The 18276-nt window shown below is 38.1% G+C and overlaps 1 protein-coding gene across 4 annotated transcripts in view; it reads left to right on the top strand.

The window, feature by feature from the left end:
• TBC1D1 (TBC1 domain family member 1) overlaps window positions 1-18276 on the top strand; it is a 285823-nt gene that overhangs the window by 14064 nt on the left and 253483 nt on the right. For all 4 annotated transcript variants that reach the window (XM_049886361.1, XM_049886362.1, XM_049886364.1 and 1 more), the window contains exon 2: window positions 4798-5300. In XM_049886361.1, the coding sequence (XP_049742318.1) occupies window positions 4890-5300 (411 nt within the window). In that variant the 5' untranslated portion in view covers window positions 4798-4889. The remainder of the gene's footprint in view (window positions 1-4797; window positions 5301-18276) is intronic.

Genomic DNA, 18276 nt, shown 5'->3' with positions numbered 1-18276 from the left:
TTCCTTCTGAGATTATTGTAATAAAAATATGAGCTCATCAACCTAAAGGGGTCCCTCACTGCAGAGATCAGAGAGAATAAACTTGCTGATAAAGCAGCCAAACAAGCCATCTCTCAATTATCTTAGCCCTAATGAAAACAGAAAAAGGAGATTAGTCTGATTTGTTCATAAGTAATCATAACCATAATGAACTATCTTTAGAAAAATTAATAAAAACCCAACAATTAGCCAAAACTGAGGAAATTGAAAAATGGAAGATAGCAGGCTGTTTCAGGATTCTATAACCAAATTGTGGTTGGGGCCTGATCAAAAGCTTGTCTTACCTAGATCATTTCGTGTTTCTCTGTTGAAAGCTCTCCATGATGGATCCCATTAAGGACAAGATAAAATGATTGAAAATTTGTATAAATACTGGCGGGGACAATTTTTTGAGGCTGTAGAGCATGTTGCTTCTCATTGCTGTATTTGCTCCCTCTGTAACCCAGGCAAACTTTTTAAAAGTTTCACCTGGAAAATACCCATTACCTTCAGGACCTGAGCTTGAATGGCAGTTAGATTTTATCCAGCTTCTACCTTCAAATGATTACAAATATATACCCATGATAATTGGCAGATTTTCATATTGGACAGAAGCTTTTCCTAGTCACTATGCCACTGTAACCTTTGAAGCTAAAAAACTTCTTTAAAACATAATCCCCAATTGGGGAGCATCAACATTTTTTTGTAGTGATAGGGGGACCCATTTTGTTGGAAAAGTAATTAAAGAAATATATAAGATTTTCCCCATTTATCAAAGACTTCATTGCCCTTACTATCCACAATCTCCTGGGCTAGTAAAAATAATGAATGGTATAATAAAAACACAACTAGGTAACCTTTCTGAGTCCTTAAACTTATCCTGGGCTATGACCCTTCCCTTATAGTAATATATATGCCCTTTGCTGTAAAGTTGGTTCCAACTCATTGTGACCCTATAGGCCAGAGTAGAACTGCCCCATATGGTTTCGAAGGAGCAACTCGTGGATTCAAACTGATGACCTTTTGGTTAGCAGTCCACCACTTAACCACTGTGCCACCAGGCCTCTCCCTTAGTCCTTCTAAATTTGAGGTCCACTCCATTTGGGCCACGTAAATTAACCCTACATGAAATTATTACTGGCAGGCATATGACTCTCCCTTATTTTTCAACTTATTCTGATTCCAATTTAATTCAATCTGAATTATTGAAATATTGTCAGTCTTTGATTCAGTAATTTAAGAGCACCTTTCATGAGTCAAAGAAGCTTTTCACAGCCAAAATTTAGAAATAAAAAACTACCTACTATTGAACAAAGTGATTACGTATATTGGAAGAGGCACCAATTAAAAGATTCCCTAGAGCCTCACTGGAAAGGACTATATTTGGTCTTTCTTACTAACCCTTGTGCCACTAAATTATAGGGAGTTAAAACTTGGATCCACCTATCCCAACTAAGAAGGCTAAAGCCCCTACTGGGACTGTTAAACCTACTGGAGGGCTTAAATTGAAGCCCAAACATCCTTTGGCTAGAAGCAGATAACATCAAAGTAAATGGCTACTCCCAAGATCACAGAACAAGATTTCATGCAACCTGCTGAAATTTTTGGACTTTGTTTCCTGATTACTAGTACTATTATGGTAGTTGCTTTATTACACACATGTGGTATCACCCCTTGTTTAAAATCCTCTTTCTTCCATACAAGGAGCCCTTGTGGTGCAGTGGTTAAGAGCTTGGGTGTTAATCAGAAGGTTGGCGGTTCAAATCCACCAGCTGCTCCTTGGAAACCCTATGGGGTAGTTCTACTGTGTCTTATAGGTCCGCTATGAGTTGGAATCGATTTCACAGCAATGGGTTTGTTTTTTTTCCCATGCCAATAACTGAAGGAAAATTTTACTGTATCATAGCTATTATTTTTATGATATTTATTTGCCTTATTGTATTATTTTTTAGTTAGTATTCTTACACTGTGAAGTGTTTCTTAAGTGTTCTCTTACTGTGTATCATGACTCTTGCTGGTACCTGGCATGGTAATGCCTTTGTTAGATTAGCTTAATCAGTAATTTAATATGTAATCTGACTGACTGTTAGATTTGCCATCAAATCCCCAAATCTGGACATACTAATTTGGACCCTTTAGCTATGCCTGTGTTTAACTATAGCTCTGTACCTGATTCTCTTATAAATCCTAATATTTATAATGGGCTCTACATGTCAGGTGGTTCACCCTCCAGTATTATTAAAAAGTCCGTAGGTGGTGTGTTTCAGTTTAACTTGACGCCCTCGAGTCACTGATACAGAGGAAAGCTTGAAAAACTGTACCAAAAATATAGGGAAGTGTTATCCATGTTCTGATTGGTCACTCATACGCCCAAGGAATCCCAGGTATCTTCAAACTCTTACACAAGGACCTTGCAATAGCATCAAAGGTAGGCAACCACTTTGTCATAGCATTTACCACCCTACATGTTGGAGGCCGTTGTCTATTTGTAATAACTCTTTTACTGAGGAATGGCTTGAAAAGGTCAACCAAGATATCCCTTTTCCACAAAATGACTAGAAATATGATCTATGCTTGTCATGGATATATAATTTTATGTGGGGGTTCAAAATACCCCACTATGAAAAGCCCAAATCCAAAGAATGAACCCTATGCTTGGGCATTACCATACTTAGATGGTTTTAAAATGACAGGTCAATGTACACTAGGCTTTTTAGGGATTCCCCTGAGTTTCCACTCTTATAATAAAAGTGTACACTGGACCAATGATCTGAAACTCATTTCCTGACACAAAAGAAATTATGAAAATCCTGTAATGGACAGATCCAGGGGTGAATGGGCATTTCTCTAGGGCCTTTTTCCACTTATGGATATCCCCAAACTTGAAAAATCTCTTTGTAATCTGTCTGCTACTATGCTTCAAATAACGAATGAACTAGCTAATAGCATAGAAGTCCAACAAAAATCTTTAAATTCTCTTGCCAAAATTGTGTTGAATCATAGAATTGACCATGGTTTTCTTCTAGCACAACAAGGAGGAGCCTGTGCAATTGCTAATACCGCTTGTACTTGGGTAAATACATCAGGAGAAGTAGAACAAGACCTTAAACAAGTCCACTGGAAAGCTACATGGCTTCAACTACTCCTTATGTCCAACTCCCCTTTTCTTAATATTTTTAGTTGGCTACCTACTGAAATTTGTTCTTGGTTACATTTAATTTTACAAACTGAATTCTCTTAATCACTATAATAATTGTAGTAAGATTAATCAAATGTTTTATGAAATGTTTATCAAATGCTTGTACTCACAATGCAACATTACTTGCTATGAAAAAGATCATGTATTTTAAAGAAACAGCAATTTCTTAGAGACTAGTTCAGCTCTTCACCTTGTTCAATGCCCCTCTGCGAAATATTCCTCTTAATTCATCCCTGCTCTTACATACTGCTGTTAAAAGATCACAGAAGCAGAGGTCCAAGGCATGGCATGGCAAAGACAGAATAGATGGTGCCTGGCTAGCTTTCATCTAGAACCTCTAGGATCTTAAAAGCCTATTTTAAATAGACAGCTATCTAATAAACGCAAAGAAAATAAGTTTATTTAGAAGAAGACATTGTTATAATAGTGATCAACAAATTTCTATAGAAATTCTTGACCAGAAGAGGGGGTTGTGAAGGAGCCGCCAAAATCTAGGTGATTGGCATAAGGAGATGCTTCTGCAAAGATGTGGGCCAGACTCTATTTTGCTGTTTAGTGCTCATTCTGAGCTGACCTTCAAAAGTCAGCTAGCCAGAATACCTCAGGAAGCCTTTGGGCTCTCCTCCCCCCCTTTCCTCTCAGAGCATGCCCCCAGGAAGTATAATTACTCAGGCTGGCCCTCAGAATATCTATCAGTTAAAAAAAATAACTCAAAAGTTTATGATTAACAAAATAATGCTTAAGGGATCTCATAATTGTCTGGTGTCTGTTTAAAGTATGATTTTGTAAATACCAACCAATCAGAACTTTTCCTTGTAAATTCCCGAATTTTCTGTACTTAAGCTCTGTGAAAAAATTCCTTTTTCTGGAGTACTTTGGTGAATCCTTACCAAATGCTGCCCGATTCAGATTGCTTTATTCCTTCAATAAAAGTCTTTGCTTTCATTTTAATTTTAATAGAGACTCTAGTTTGCTCTTTGACAGTGACCCCGTGTGTAACAGAGTAGAACTGAACTCCATAGAGTTGTCTTGGCTGTAATTTTTTTACGGAAACGGACTGCCAGGCCTTTCTTTTGTGGTGTCATTGGGTGGGTTCAAACTGCCAACCTTTAAATTAGTAGTTGAATGCAGTTTGTGCTACCCGAGGACTAACTGATCTTTTTTTCCCCACAGGAACTGCTTTTTTGGGGAGTCTTTTGTACGGAAGTTGATTATCTTAAAAAAATTCCTTGAAATATGTGTTAAATAATATAGCAGTGCTTAAAGCTGTCAGGATAGTGCTATGTTGTTTCCTATGGTGCTTGCCTGTGTTGGATTCTGTGAGGCTTACGTTTAACAGTAATTTCCCAGTGGGATCTTTGTAACTTGTAGTGAGTGTGGCATTTATGTCATTTCCAGGTTTTATATGTAATACAATTTCAAGAAAGCTCTTTCTAGGTGAAACAGTTTGTTTGAACTGATATTCATTTCTTCCTGCATTTGGATTTTTAGTCTTTTAAGTTCTTTCTGAAATAATCTCTTTGAAAGTAGCTATTGCTATGACTTCATTAAATTCTAATGCTTCTCTTTTTCTCCCTCAGGATTCTGCATCAAAAGTGTGTAAAATAGACTGCTTGGTCTAAAATAGAAAAACAGTGGCAGCGCTTTGCTGAGTTTCCAGGCTTTTCCCAAGATGGAACCGATAACATTCACAGCAAGGAAACATCCATTCCCTAATGAGGTGTCGGTGGACTTTGGCCTTCAGCTGGTGGGCTCTTTGCCGGTGCATTCTCTGACCACTATGCCCATGCTGCCTTGGATCGTGGCAGAGGTGCGGAGACTGAGCACCTCCAGAAAGGGGCCAGTTACCAAGCAAGTCCGACTTTGTGTTTCACCCTCTGGATTGAGATGTGAACATGAGCCAGGGAAAAGTCAACAATGGGATCCACTGCTCTGTTCCAGCATATTTGAGTGTAAGCCTCAGCAAGTTCACAAACTGATTCACAACAGTCACGACCCAAGTTACTTTGCTTGTCTGATTAAGGAAGATGTAGCCAGCCAGCAGAGTATCTGCTATGTGTTTAAAGCTGATGATCAAACAAAAGTAAGTTGAGCTGGAGGTCCAAAAGAGCATGGTATGGTGGGAGGTTTTAATTGTATGGGGGTCAGAAAAATCAAGTATACTGCAATGAATAAAAGAGATAATAATTTACTTATATAAGATTATTTCATTAGGTTTTGGGGTTGGGGGTACTTTCATTATAGTTTTGAAGAACATTTGAGAATAGATATTAGAAATTGTCAGTTTATGAGTTCAAAAATTCAGCAGAGAGATCTGTCTAAAGCTACAAATAAGAGCTGAAGTGTTAGCGTTCAAGGGTTTCTGTTATTTAAGAGGTGTATTCGAAAGCAGGACTTCTCAAACTGAAATGTGCACATGAATCACCTCGGGATTTTGTTAAAATGCAGATTCTGATTCTTTAGGGCTAGGGTGAACCCTAAGACCGAATTTTAACAAGCTCCTGGGTGGTGTTAATGCTGCAGGTCACAAATTACACTTTTTGATCTTAGTAATAAGAATATATTTATATATAAATTGTATAAAAATACTATTAGCTAATTTCACAAGGCATTGTGTTTGCTTGGGCAGGGGTCATTGATAACAATAGTGGTTATGAATCTATTTCAGAGAGTAATGGTAATTTCAGGGGGTTTTGCCAACTTCACGTCAGATCTGATGAGACACTTATTGTTTTATCTTGTGATGTGGCTGTGAAAAATATACGAGAAGTGTTAAATGTGTTGTCAGCTCTGCTGTTTCCTGTTCATTTGTGCTCACACTCTTATTAGCATTATTTGCAGTTCTGTTGAAGACTCGTCTAAAGCCACTTGCCCATTTTGTGAGGGTTGATTCAGATAAAATTGAAAATATAATCCATACAGTGACTTTCTCCATTGGTCCTGTGCAAACTGTGGTTTGGTCCAGTATATGGAAATCAAACAAACTAATGAAGGCCCCACTGATAACCCCATAAACTGAGGAATCCTGTCTTTGTCTAGGGTAAGCTTTCAGATGTTTTGAATTTAAAATATAGAGATGCTAATGTTTTCTCCTTGCACCCCACTGGGTTGTTTTGCATAACCTCCAGGGTGCAGAAACTTCATTTGGGAATTAATGTGCTTGGTGACCAAGTAGATCTGTTCCTTCCTTGGTTCGCTGGTTTACTTGTTCAGTCAGTGATTGCTGCTTCAGGTAATGTGGGAGAGAATATTAGTACAGTGTAGTGGGAAGGCGGAGCCCTGGTGGCGCAGTGGTAAAGAGCTCAGCTGCTAACCACAAAGTCAGCAGTCGAATCCACCAGCCATTCCTTGGAAACCCCACGGGGCAGTTCTACTCTGTCCTATAGGGCTGATATGAGTTGGAATGGACTTGAAGACAGTTGATTAGGCTTTGGGTTTTAGTGGGAAGGCAGAAGCATCAGTAGGTAAATAATACGTGGTCCGTGCTCCAGCGCATGGCAGGAGGACAAAACAATGGGGGCTAGCACAAACCGAAAGTGTAACCAAAAGTGTAGCAAGGCCTTTTTGAAATAACGGCTAATCAGGAAATCACAACTGCCCCTCTCCTGCAAAACTAGACATCTTTTTATTATAAAGCATTTAACGTTATTATTTGTGCATCTCAAATGGGCAGGACGGTGTGGCATTTCAGAGGTTTAGAGGAATGAACTTCCCAGATTCCAATTCTAGCTCTGCCACCTGTGAACTGGGTGACCTTGGGCAAAAGAGCCTATTTCCACACCTGTAAAATGGGGATTATTATAGTTTCTATCTCATGGAATTGCTGGAAGGACTAATGAGGTAGAACAGGACCTGGAACATTATGGCCATAAGAAATTTTCATTCCAGTAAATTTTATTGGAAGCAGAATATATGCTAATATCATTCTAACTCTCAGTTTAAAAGAAAAAAGAGAGGGATGAGTGTCTTCAGCTCTTAGGATGAGATCCTAGTCATCCTTGAACAAAATTTTATAAACTAGCTATTGAAAAACTGCATAAATAAAACCGAGTGGTTCCTATAATATTTGGATACATTCCAGCATGAAAATTAGAGGGTCGAACAGTCTGTACTCCAGGCAAGCTCTGTGCCAGGACCGGTTTTCTTGCGGGGAGAGTTTTCGCATGAAATTATAGTTCAGAACTTTACACTTTTGACTCATTCCCAAATTCTTTTGCAGCCATCTGAAAACAGGCTTTTGGCCAGTCATTCAGATAGCTGACAGGAGGAAGAGATTTATAACAAAATACCGTAATTGGGGCTTCCAATCTCGCCTAAAGTTGGAAAGTGGCTTTATTCTATGTCCCCCCCCAAAAAATCGTGGTTGAAATATGAATTAGTTCTTCAGTTACTTTTGGCTTCCACACAGCTTTTACAAGCACAGATGTCATCATTCAGAGTAATAAATTTCTGCCATCCCAATCATTATGTAAGAGATTAATTTGTAATGTACCCATTGCCGTCAAGTCAGTTCTAACTCTCAGTGGCCCTATAGGACAGAGTAGAACTGCCACATAGGGTTTCCAAGGAGCAGCTGGTGGATTCGAACTGCTGACCCTTTGGTTAGCAGCTGAGCCCTTAACTACTGAGCCACCTGTGCTCCACACAATGTTTAATGATGTATAATGGGGGCAGCTCAATCAGTTATTTTCTGTTGTTGCTGGGAACAGAATGGTAAACCAGATTAGCCCTGATTCTGGCCTGATATTTTTTTATGTTCTCGGGACACCCCTGGCATTGCATCTCAGGTAGAGGATTAGCTCACATAGAGGGTTATCTGTGCAGAAGCACCTTAACCTACCTCGTCAATTCTCTTGCTATTTGTAACATTTGCTCTGTGAATTAATTCTCTAGATTAAGGCTTCTTCTAAACAGATGAAGTCAGCATAGAGTGTGTTCACCAGAGAGGAGATATGCATTTACTGCCAGGGTCATAAGCATAAAATGACTGTTTGAGAAACAATCCTTTCTCACCATACGAATTAGCTTGCTGAAGAATATATAGGGAGAAGAGGCTGTGAAGGAATAAGTTACAAGCACACCATGAGATTTTGTTTTCCACTGTGTTCCACAGAAGAAGTTTACATTAGAACAGCATCTCAAACTTTTTGACCTGAGGAGAGCTTTTCACTCTTACAAATTATTGAGAAGCCCAAAGAGCATTTGTTTATATGGGATATATATACATAAATACATATATATACATACTCACACATGCATATGTATATATATATTTACTGTATTAGAAGTTAAAACAGAATTTTAAAAGTATTAGCTAATTAAGTCATTAAAAATACAATAGTAACCTCCTTACATGTCAACATAAATAACATTTTTGTGGAAAAATATCTATATTTGAAAAAATTAGAAAATATTAGTTTTCCTTTTTTTTTGCAAATCTCTTTAATGTCTTAGTAGAAGACAACTAGAATCTCATATCTGTTTCTCTATTCCTTCTGTTTTGTATTATGTTGTTTTGATTGAGGTATATGAAGAAAATTTGGCCTCATACAGATATATAGTAGGAAAACAGTGGGATATATTAATAGTCTTTTAGAGAATTGTAGATATTTTCTTTGATACTACACCAAAACTTGACAAGTGATAGTTTCCTAAAGGCTCATTACAGTATGAAGTCTGAAACCATATCAAAGTACTTTTTGTACTTTGTTATATTCAAATCAGTTGGCCTGTCTTGCCCTTTAATGAATCTTTTAACCATACATGATTCTGTAACATCATGCAATGACTATTTGGAAATACCGGCTCGCTGAGTTATGCAGATCACACTCTGAAAACCACAGTTTCAGGGAAATGCTGTGTTTCCTATTCCCCCCTTGAGTTGGACATTAGCGCATTAAGAGCTCTGAAAAATTCTGCAGCAAGACAGACTGTTTAATCTTGTTTAGCTCAATCTTTCCAAAATTTATTGGACCATCAATTACAATTTCTCAGAACGCCATGAACATCCCTCAGCACTCATGTGTGAACACAGTGGCATAAGGTTCTGTGTTTGGATCCGAGGCACACATCCACTCAAGGAAACAGATGGTTCTCTGGGTGACCCTGACTAGATCTTTACATCATCACAGGACAAAGAAATTAAGCGTCTGCCTGGCCTCTGCCCTAGAAAAAATTTTATGGTCTAAGGAAATTATCTTGAGTTTTTCCCTCTCCAGCTCTTCAGCATTGCTTCCCCTTCTAAAATCTGTACTGAGAAGAACATCTGATCTGCTGCTCATACTTGAGTGTTATTTTAGATCATGTATAAGAGTATTTACATTTTAACCACGTTCCTGAAGCACAGAATAAAAAACTCAACTCTTTAAAAAGACTTTTCAGCCCTGAGTAGCAGTTAGAGGAAATGTGGGTTGGCTGGGGCTTTTGACGTTAAACATTGCTGTTTTATGTCAATGTCATTATATGCCATCGAGTCGATTCCGACTTGTATCAACTCTATAGGACACAGTAGAACTTCCCCAGAGTGCTTCATAGACTGTAACCTTTACAGGAGCAGAGTACCAGGTCTTTTCTACTGTGGAGCTGGCTGGTGAGTTCCAACCCTGACCTTTTGGTTAGCAGCCAAGTGCTTAACCATTGCACTACCAGGGCTCCTTCCTGCTGACTTTAAGATGACTTAATTATCTGTAGACTTAATTTAAGAAAAATAAACTTTTTCTTTTTTGAAATTTCCAGTAAAGAACCAGTGTATTTCTATGTGAGGCCCTGTAAATACACCACCTTTCTCAGTAACTGCACAGGACTTAAGCTGCCTCACTGAGCCTCTCTGGACTCGTGTACCTAGTATGTAAAAGGAGAAGGTGGTTGAAAATAGTTTTTCAATGGACAGTCAGAGTTGCTTTAGCTGAGTTTTGTTTTTAAATTTTTTTAGTTTCAATTTTGATTGTAATTTTGTTACACTTGGATTTTACCTGTTTGTCTTAATAATTCACTATCTGCTTGGAATTATAAGTTAATATTTTAAAATAAGCACCACTTATTTCAGAGTTTCCCCGGAGCCTGGCTTCCATTGCCATCTCTTGCTTGGCTGTTATATTTGCTAGCTCATTACTTTCTTTCTTTGCTAGAGTGAAGATCAAAAATTACAATACTGAGCTGGAGCATTTTGTTCCTGGGAGTGATTATTCTGAAGAACATAGTATTATTTTGCAGATATTCTTACCAATCACCCTTTCTGCATTTGGTCTTTATAATTTCTAACTTTCAGAGGTAATGCTTTTTTTTTTTTGCTACTCAGGGACTGGGTTCTAAGAAGGTTGTGTTGTGTATGCTTTGGGGGACGTCCCCTCTATGTTAAATGTCCACTGGGCATCTTTAATCCCAACCTGGCTTAGTATGTAAGATTTTGCTTGGGTTCCCACACAGTGGCCATGACCCAGTGCATGGCTGCATGAAACAGTGTATCTGTGTCCGCTCATCAACAGTTGACCGTCTGTCATGCTAGACAGGAGTCGGTGGCTGAGTGCAAGGCTTGGCAAGGATTCTTTTTCATCTATAAAAAGAATGTCCAGGACTGCATGAACTCTGAAGTATTTGTTGGAAGGTTTGAGTTCGTGACACAGGATTGATTACATAATTTATTTTTGACTTTGAAAAATAACTCTAAGGGCTTTGGAAGCATCCACTTTGTGATAGATGCTTCTTATTTATCAATACGTATCACTTTAGATAGCTTTGGATTTTTCACCAAGTGCTTTGAGTTCTCTTATATTATTGATAGCTATTTTTAAAAATATTTTTAAAAATAAATCTGTCTCTAAGAACAGACTTTACAAGTATCTTGAATCTAAATTTGACTTGTATTTTAAAAGGATTTATTTATAGCATGGTAACTGCTATAAATTATTCTCTTCAAGCTATTCAGCACATGAAATGTGTCTAATCAGAATTGAGACATGCTGTAAGTATAAAATACACATCAGATTTCGAAGATCTAGTACAAAAAAAAGAATATAAAAAACCTGAATAATTTTTTTGTATTGATTACATCTTGAAATATTATTTTAGATACATTGGGTTAAATAAAACATATTATTAAAATTTATTTCACCTGTTTCATTTTACTTTTTTTAAAATGTGAATACTGCAAAATTTAAAATTACAAATGTAGCTTTTATTACCTTTCTCTTGATGAACACTGGACTAGACTAGCGCCTAGGCAGTATCCTGGAAATAATCTGAACACTAATTACAGAGTGATCATAGTTTTTTCTCTTTTCTTTGCTGCCTTCTATTTGTTAGTGATAGAATTTTGCTCAAAGCTGTTTTGAAAAGATTGCATTCAAAATGATGGCCTGTTTTATACTCTAGCATATTGCAGTGGACAAGAGCCCTGTGAGCCACTAGTTCGGAAAATACTAAAGTAAATAGATCTTTCTACTTTTTAGTATTAGGTGTTTGTACTTTTTCCTCCCTTCTTAATTCCTTTCCTCCCTTTCAATGCTTGGGCATCCATCCTACTAATTGTTTCCTGTGAGCCTGACCCCAAAACCAGAGCAGGCCAGGTGACGCTCTGAGAAAGCCTCAGAAGAGGCTGGATTGTGGGTGAAGCTTGGGGGAGGAGCCTCATACAGAACAAACAAGAAAAGAGGTTGACTTGAGTGTGGTTACTATGTGTGGTGAGCACCGTATTTCCCTTGCTGTTTTACTCCTAGAGGAGTCCCAGGGTAGTGCAGAGTAGTGCTCAGTTGCTAACCGAAAGGTTGGAGGTTCATGTGTACCCAGAGGGGCTCCAGGAGAAAGGCCCTGTGCTCTGCATTTGAAAAATGAGCATTTGAAAACCCTATGGAGCAGAATTCTACTGTGACACACATGGGGTCGCTGTGACTCAGAATCAACTCAAAAACAACTGGTTAGTTCTAGCAGAGGTGCGTCAGAAGCCATCATTTTGTGTAGGCAAGTGATGTAGGTATCTGAAACTTCACAGATTTTACCTTAATCCATGCTTGGAATGCTGCCGACATGTCATGTACTTTGCTGGGTGCCAGGGGTGCAAAATCAGTTTTCTTTTGTACCCCCAAGAAGTATAATTGTGTTTTATATGCCAAATGTAGGTTCTGAATGCCGCATTGCCTGGCGTTAGCAAACATCTGTAAGTTAGAGAAAAGAAAATTTGGGGAAATGAGAGGAGGCCTCGTATAATGAGGGCCTGCAGTTATTTGAAAACCTGCCATGTATAAAAAGACAGACTAATTCTGAATCGCTCCAGAGGGTAGAACAATAGAAATTTATAGACAGGCAGATTTGGGGCTCTTCCAAACAATTATAACTTCTAATAATTAGATGGATTATATTGAACAGTCGATGTGGATGGAATTTATCTCAAGGAGTAAGTCATCTTCTTCCTCTGTTTCCACACTTCCCACTCTGAGGAAAGTATTACCTCACAATGTTCCCCCTTGGCATTTTCTTGGCATTTATTGGTGATAGTTATAGAATAAATTTCATGAACGTTGAGCAGTCTTTACTACTGAGAAATTCTTTCTTGTGTGTAAGTTAAGTCCTATCTGCTGTGATTTGAGCCCGTTTTCTTTGCAACAATCTTTTTTTTTAATTTTCTTGTGATAAAATATATGTAACAAAAGTTTGCAATTTTAAAGATTTTTACATGTAGAATTCAGTGACATTAGTTGCATTCACTATGTTGTGCTACCATCAACACTATTTCCCAAAGTTTTACATCACCCCAAACCAAAAATCAGTACCCCTCGAGCAATAATTTCCATTCCTTCTCCCGTTGTTGTTAGGTGCTGTCAAGTTGGTTCGGACTCATTGCAACCCTGTGTGCCCTTCTCCTAGCTGCTGGTAACCACTAATAAACTTTGGTCTCTATGCATTTGCTTATTCAGGCTATTTCATATAAGTGGGGTCATATAATACTTCTCTTTTTGTGTCTGATTTATTTCACTCGGCATAATGTTTTCAAGGTTCATCTCTATTGTAGCATGTATCATTTCTCTTTATGGCTAAATAATATTCTATTATATGTATACACCACGTTTTGTTTATGCATCCATCTACTCAAGGGCAGTTGGGTTGTCTCCACCTTTTGGCTACTGAGAATAATGCTACAGTGAATATTGGTGCACATGTATCTATTTGAGACCCTGCTTTCAAGTCTCAGGAGTGGAATTGGTAGACCATATGGTAATTCTATGTTTAACTTTTTGAGGGAACCACCAGACTGGCTTCCACAATGTCTGTACCATTTTACATTCTACTAGCAATGCACAAGGGTCCCAATTTCTCCACACCCTCTCCAACACTTGTTATTTTCCATTTTTCTAATGATAATGATCCTAGTGGGTATCTCATTGTGATTTTGATCTGCACTTCCCAAATGGCTAATGATGTTGAGCATCTTTTTATGTGGTCATTGGCCATTTGTATATCTTCTTTGGAGAAATGTCTATTCAAGTTCTTTGCCTATATTTTAATTGGGTTGTTTGTCTTTTTGTTGTTGAGTTGTAAGAGTTCTTTATATATTCTAGATATTAAACCCTTATCAGATATATGGTTTCCAAATATTCTCTCCTATTCTGTTGATTACTTTTTCACTTCGTTGAAAAGTCCTTTAATGCATGAAAGTTTTTAATTTTGATGAAGTCCTTTTTATCTATTTTTTCTTCTGTTACTCGAGTTTTTGGTGTCATCTAAGAGTCCGTTGTCAAAAACAAGGTCTTGAAGTTTTACCCATATGTTTTCTTTTAAGAGTGTTATGGTTTTAGTTGTTATATTTAGATCATTTTGAGTTAATTTTTATACATGGTATGAGGTATGAGTCTAATTTCATTCTTTTGCATGTGAAGATCCAGTTATCCCAGCATTACTTATTGAAGAGGCCGTTCTTCCTCCATTAAATTGATTTGGCAGTCTTGTTGAAAATCAGTTGACCATAGATGTATGGGTATTTCTGAACACTCAATTCTATTCCATCAACCTATGTGTCTAGCCTCATACCAGCACCACCCTGTTTTGATTAGCTTTATAGTATTTTTTGAAAATGGGAAGTGTGAGTCATCCTTTTTTCTTCTTTTTCAAGATTGTTTTGGCTATTGGGGGCCCCTTGAAATTCAATATGAATTTGAGGGATCAGCTTTGCCATTTCTGCAAAAAAGGCTGTTGGAATTTTGATAGAGATTGCATTGAATCTGTAGATTGTTTGGGTAGTATTGACATCTTAACAATATTAAGTTTCCAACCATGAACATGGGATGTCTTTCCTCTTATTTAAGTAGTCTTTAATTTCTTTCGGCAGTCTTTTGCCTGGTTAAATTTCACCCCAATTAAATTTATTCCTAGGTATTTCATTCTTTTGGATGCTATTATGAATAAGATTGCTTTCTTGATTTCCTTTTCGAATTGTTCATTGCTGGTGCATGAAAACACAACTGATAGAACAATCTTTCTTTTTTTTCAAAAATAAGGATTATTTTTCTGATTACAGAGGCATTTCTGTTGAATGTAAAAAACGTGTATATTAGTGCAAAAGAGTTTAAAGTTCTCCCTTCACGCCACTTCCTAGAGAGACACCAGCATTACCAGATTGCTGTATATTCTTACAGATTTTATTATTTTATCATATAAACAAGTGTTTCTACATGAAATCATTTTATATATTCTGTTCTGCCTCTTCTTTTTTAGCTCTGCTCTCTGTCTGTATGTCTCCTATAGCAGTAGAGGTACATCCTTTTTAGTGACTACACAGTAGTCTCTTGTACGCAGCAGGGAGGAAGGGAGGGCTAGGTTCATGGCTATGGCAGAACTGCTCTTTAGGTGTTTAGCTTTAATGAGCCATTTTGGTTGAGAAAAGAAAGCATGACTAGCACAGGATGAAAGTAATAGATGCTTAGCCAGTTCAACATAAGAAAAGAACAAGACTTTGAAGAAAGTCAGACCTCAGCAGTGTGGGAAGCCAAGTCCAAGACAAAAATGTCTGTTTTCAATGGCAGAGCAGGGGCAATGACCAAGATATTTTAAGAATGAGAGGTCTGTTCTGTTAGCTGCTATGTTGTATTACATTGCAGTAAAACATCTCACTACCACTCATATGGCCTCCCCTTGCTAATATTCCCAAATATCTTCTGCAGTCAACTGCACACAAGAGGTTGTGTATTACTTGCAGAAATCAAAGAAAAGGGCCTCTGTGGTATGTCTGTCCACAATCGGCAGAGAAAAGAAGAGCAGTAAGAGCAGTAGGAGGCAGGACAGGAGAGAGAGCCAGGGTTCACTCATTGTGGGCAGGAAACTGGTGGCAGGGGTACTTAGAGGAACTATGGACTTCCAAGAGCCCCCAGAGAGTTTGGGATGGATGTTGGGTTCGCCATCCCCATGGAAAAGAGATTCTGATCTGATTTTTGAAATCTCTCAAATGACAGTATGACCTCTGCTGTTATCTAGACTGTATATGGATATACCATAATTTAAAGGAACCCTGATGGTGCAATGGTTAAGCACTTGGCTGCTAACTGAAAGGCTGGCAGTTGGAATCCACCCAGTGGCTCTATAGGAGAAAGACCTGTTGATCTGTTCTTGTGAAGATTACAGCCTAAAAAACCTATGGCCCAGTACTACTCTGTCACATTGGGTTGCTATGAGTTGAAATTGACTCATTGGCACCTAACACTACCACCACCACCATAACTGAACCAGTCCCTATCGATGGTCATTTGAGGGCAGTGGTAGTTCAGTGTAAAATTTTTACCTTCTATGCAGGAGACCTGGGTTCACTTCCCAGAAGGTGCACCCCACATGCAGCCACCACTCATCTGTCAGTGAGGGCTTGCGTCGTTGCTATATGCTGAGGTTTTAGTGGAGTTTGCAGACTAAAATAGACTAGGAAGAAAGGTCTGATAATCCGCTTCCAAAAATTAGCCAACAAAAACCCTATGGATCAAAATTTTCCAATCTGCAACCAATTGTGGGGATGGCACAGGACCTGGCAGCATTTCATTCAATTGTGCATGGGGTCACCGTGAGTCAGCAGCTGACTTGAGGACAGCTAACAACCACATTTGATGGTCATTTAGATTTTCCCATGTTTCCACTCTTTATTATAGTTTTCACTGCACTGAAAGTTTTGCATAGCTTTATGCCTGTTTTTAAACAGATATAGTCAATTACCGTGGATTAATAGTAACAATGCCCCCCGCCCCCAATAGATTAGAAAAAAAAAACCAAGCTCATTATCGTCGAATCGATTCTGACTCAGAGTGACCCTGTAGGACAGAGTAGAACTGCCCCATAGGGTTTCCAAGGAGCACCTGGTGGATTCAAATTGCTGGCCTTTTGGTTAGCAGCTGTTGTGCTTAACCACTAGGCCACCAGGGTTTCAAAAAAAAAAAAAGATTAAGAATGTTTTTAAGGTGATCCCTTTAGCAGCAGGAATGACTTGGGGCCCATAGTTGCCTTATGTTACTTCCCGGATGTTGATTTCAAACCAGAGACTACATTTTAATTATGATGGAGTGCCTTAATGGGATTCACAGTTTAAAATAGCAACAATGGGGGACAAGTTGCACACGCAAGTGAATAAATGTCACATCCATGTGATTTCCCTTCTCAAAGCTTGATTTATAACACTTGTGTTTCTAAAATCTGTTCTTCCTTTTCTCCTTCTACCATATAAGGAGTATCTCGGGACTGCTTATGATAAATGGGGTGATTACCATTGACTTCTGTAATAACAAAAAGAAGCCTTGCTTTACGTGAGAAAGCTGTATATAGCAGTTGTGGTTTATGAAAAAAATAAAAATATGCTAAATAAGATTTTAGTTGTTCTTTTTTCCTGGGTTTTAGGTTTTAAATAGTGAACAAACCAATATCATCATGGAGTGTTTCTGGCATTTTCTTTATAATTCTAGTGATTGCTCATTTTTGATCAGTATCCAAAACCAGGTGTACAAATGTACACTTAATCTATCAACTAATTATAATACTATTATTTTTATTATAGATACACAGCATAGACTATTTTCTGATATCTTACTGCGTTTCTGGTATATATAATGTTTTTTAAATGTTAACATAATTTCACATAATTGTTAAAAATTCATGTTGAATAACTTTTCTCTTAAGGTTTTAGACGATGTTCTCCTTACAACAAATGTCAGCAACAGGGGGAACGGACATACAAGACATTGATTTCTATCTGGAGGTTTGAAGAGTTATCTTCCCCACCCCCACCTCTCCACACAGACACTTTTTATAACTGGCAGCTTACATCTTAGATATGAAAGGTACAAAAGGAAAACTCACCTGAAGAATTCTAAGGTTATAATTTAATCTGACAGTTTGGATGCAGTTAGCTATTGGGTCAAAAATGGCTACTACTATTTAAGACTCAACATGTAATACTTGGTTAAAAAAATGCATGTGTGTATTTCTCAAAATAAATACTCTGATGTAAATGTAGGATCTGCTGTATCATCTGTTTCACAGTTTAGATATATGAGCTTTTCCCCTCTTTTTTTTTTTTTTCCACTCTATCAGTACTAAGTAAATATACTAACACTTAAGAAGTTTACAAATTATTTCACTACAGCTGGTGAGAATTGGTTCAGTTCAGTGAACATTAACTGAACATCTACTATGTGCTAGGCACTGTGCTAGGCACAAGGAGTACAAAACCCAACAAACAGCCCTTGCCCTTGAGGAACTTGAAGCCCATGGGCTGTGAGGGTGGGGTTGGGGAGTTTGAAGAATAGTCACAAGACAGATGCTTCAATATAATCTGATAAGAGGTAATAAGGTAGAGCCCAAGGCACTAGGTGAGCATTTCTATACTTGGGGGTTCTGGGAAGCCATCTTGGAGAGGACGATGCATGAGTCTTTAAGGAAGAATGAGAATCAAGCGAAGAGGCAAGCACACAAAAAGCATGAGGTGCAGAGGGCGGACATGAGGAGGGAGAATGATGAGTGAGTAGGTTCTGGCCTTAGTGACTACCTGAGACGGTGAAGAGGAAGAAATAAAGAGCAGGCTTGGGGAGAGGAGCTGATGA

This window comes from Elephas maximus, chromosome 5, assembly GCF_024166365.1.
Source record: "Elephas maximus indicus isolate mEleMax1 chromosome 5, mEleMax1 primary haplotype, whole genome shotgun sequence".
Lineage (NCBI taxonomy): Eukaryota > Metazoa > Chordata > Mammalia > Proboscidea > Elephantidae > Elephas > Elephas maximus.
This window is presented reverse-complemented; position numbering and strand designations above follow the sequence as displayed.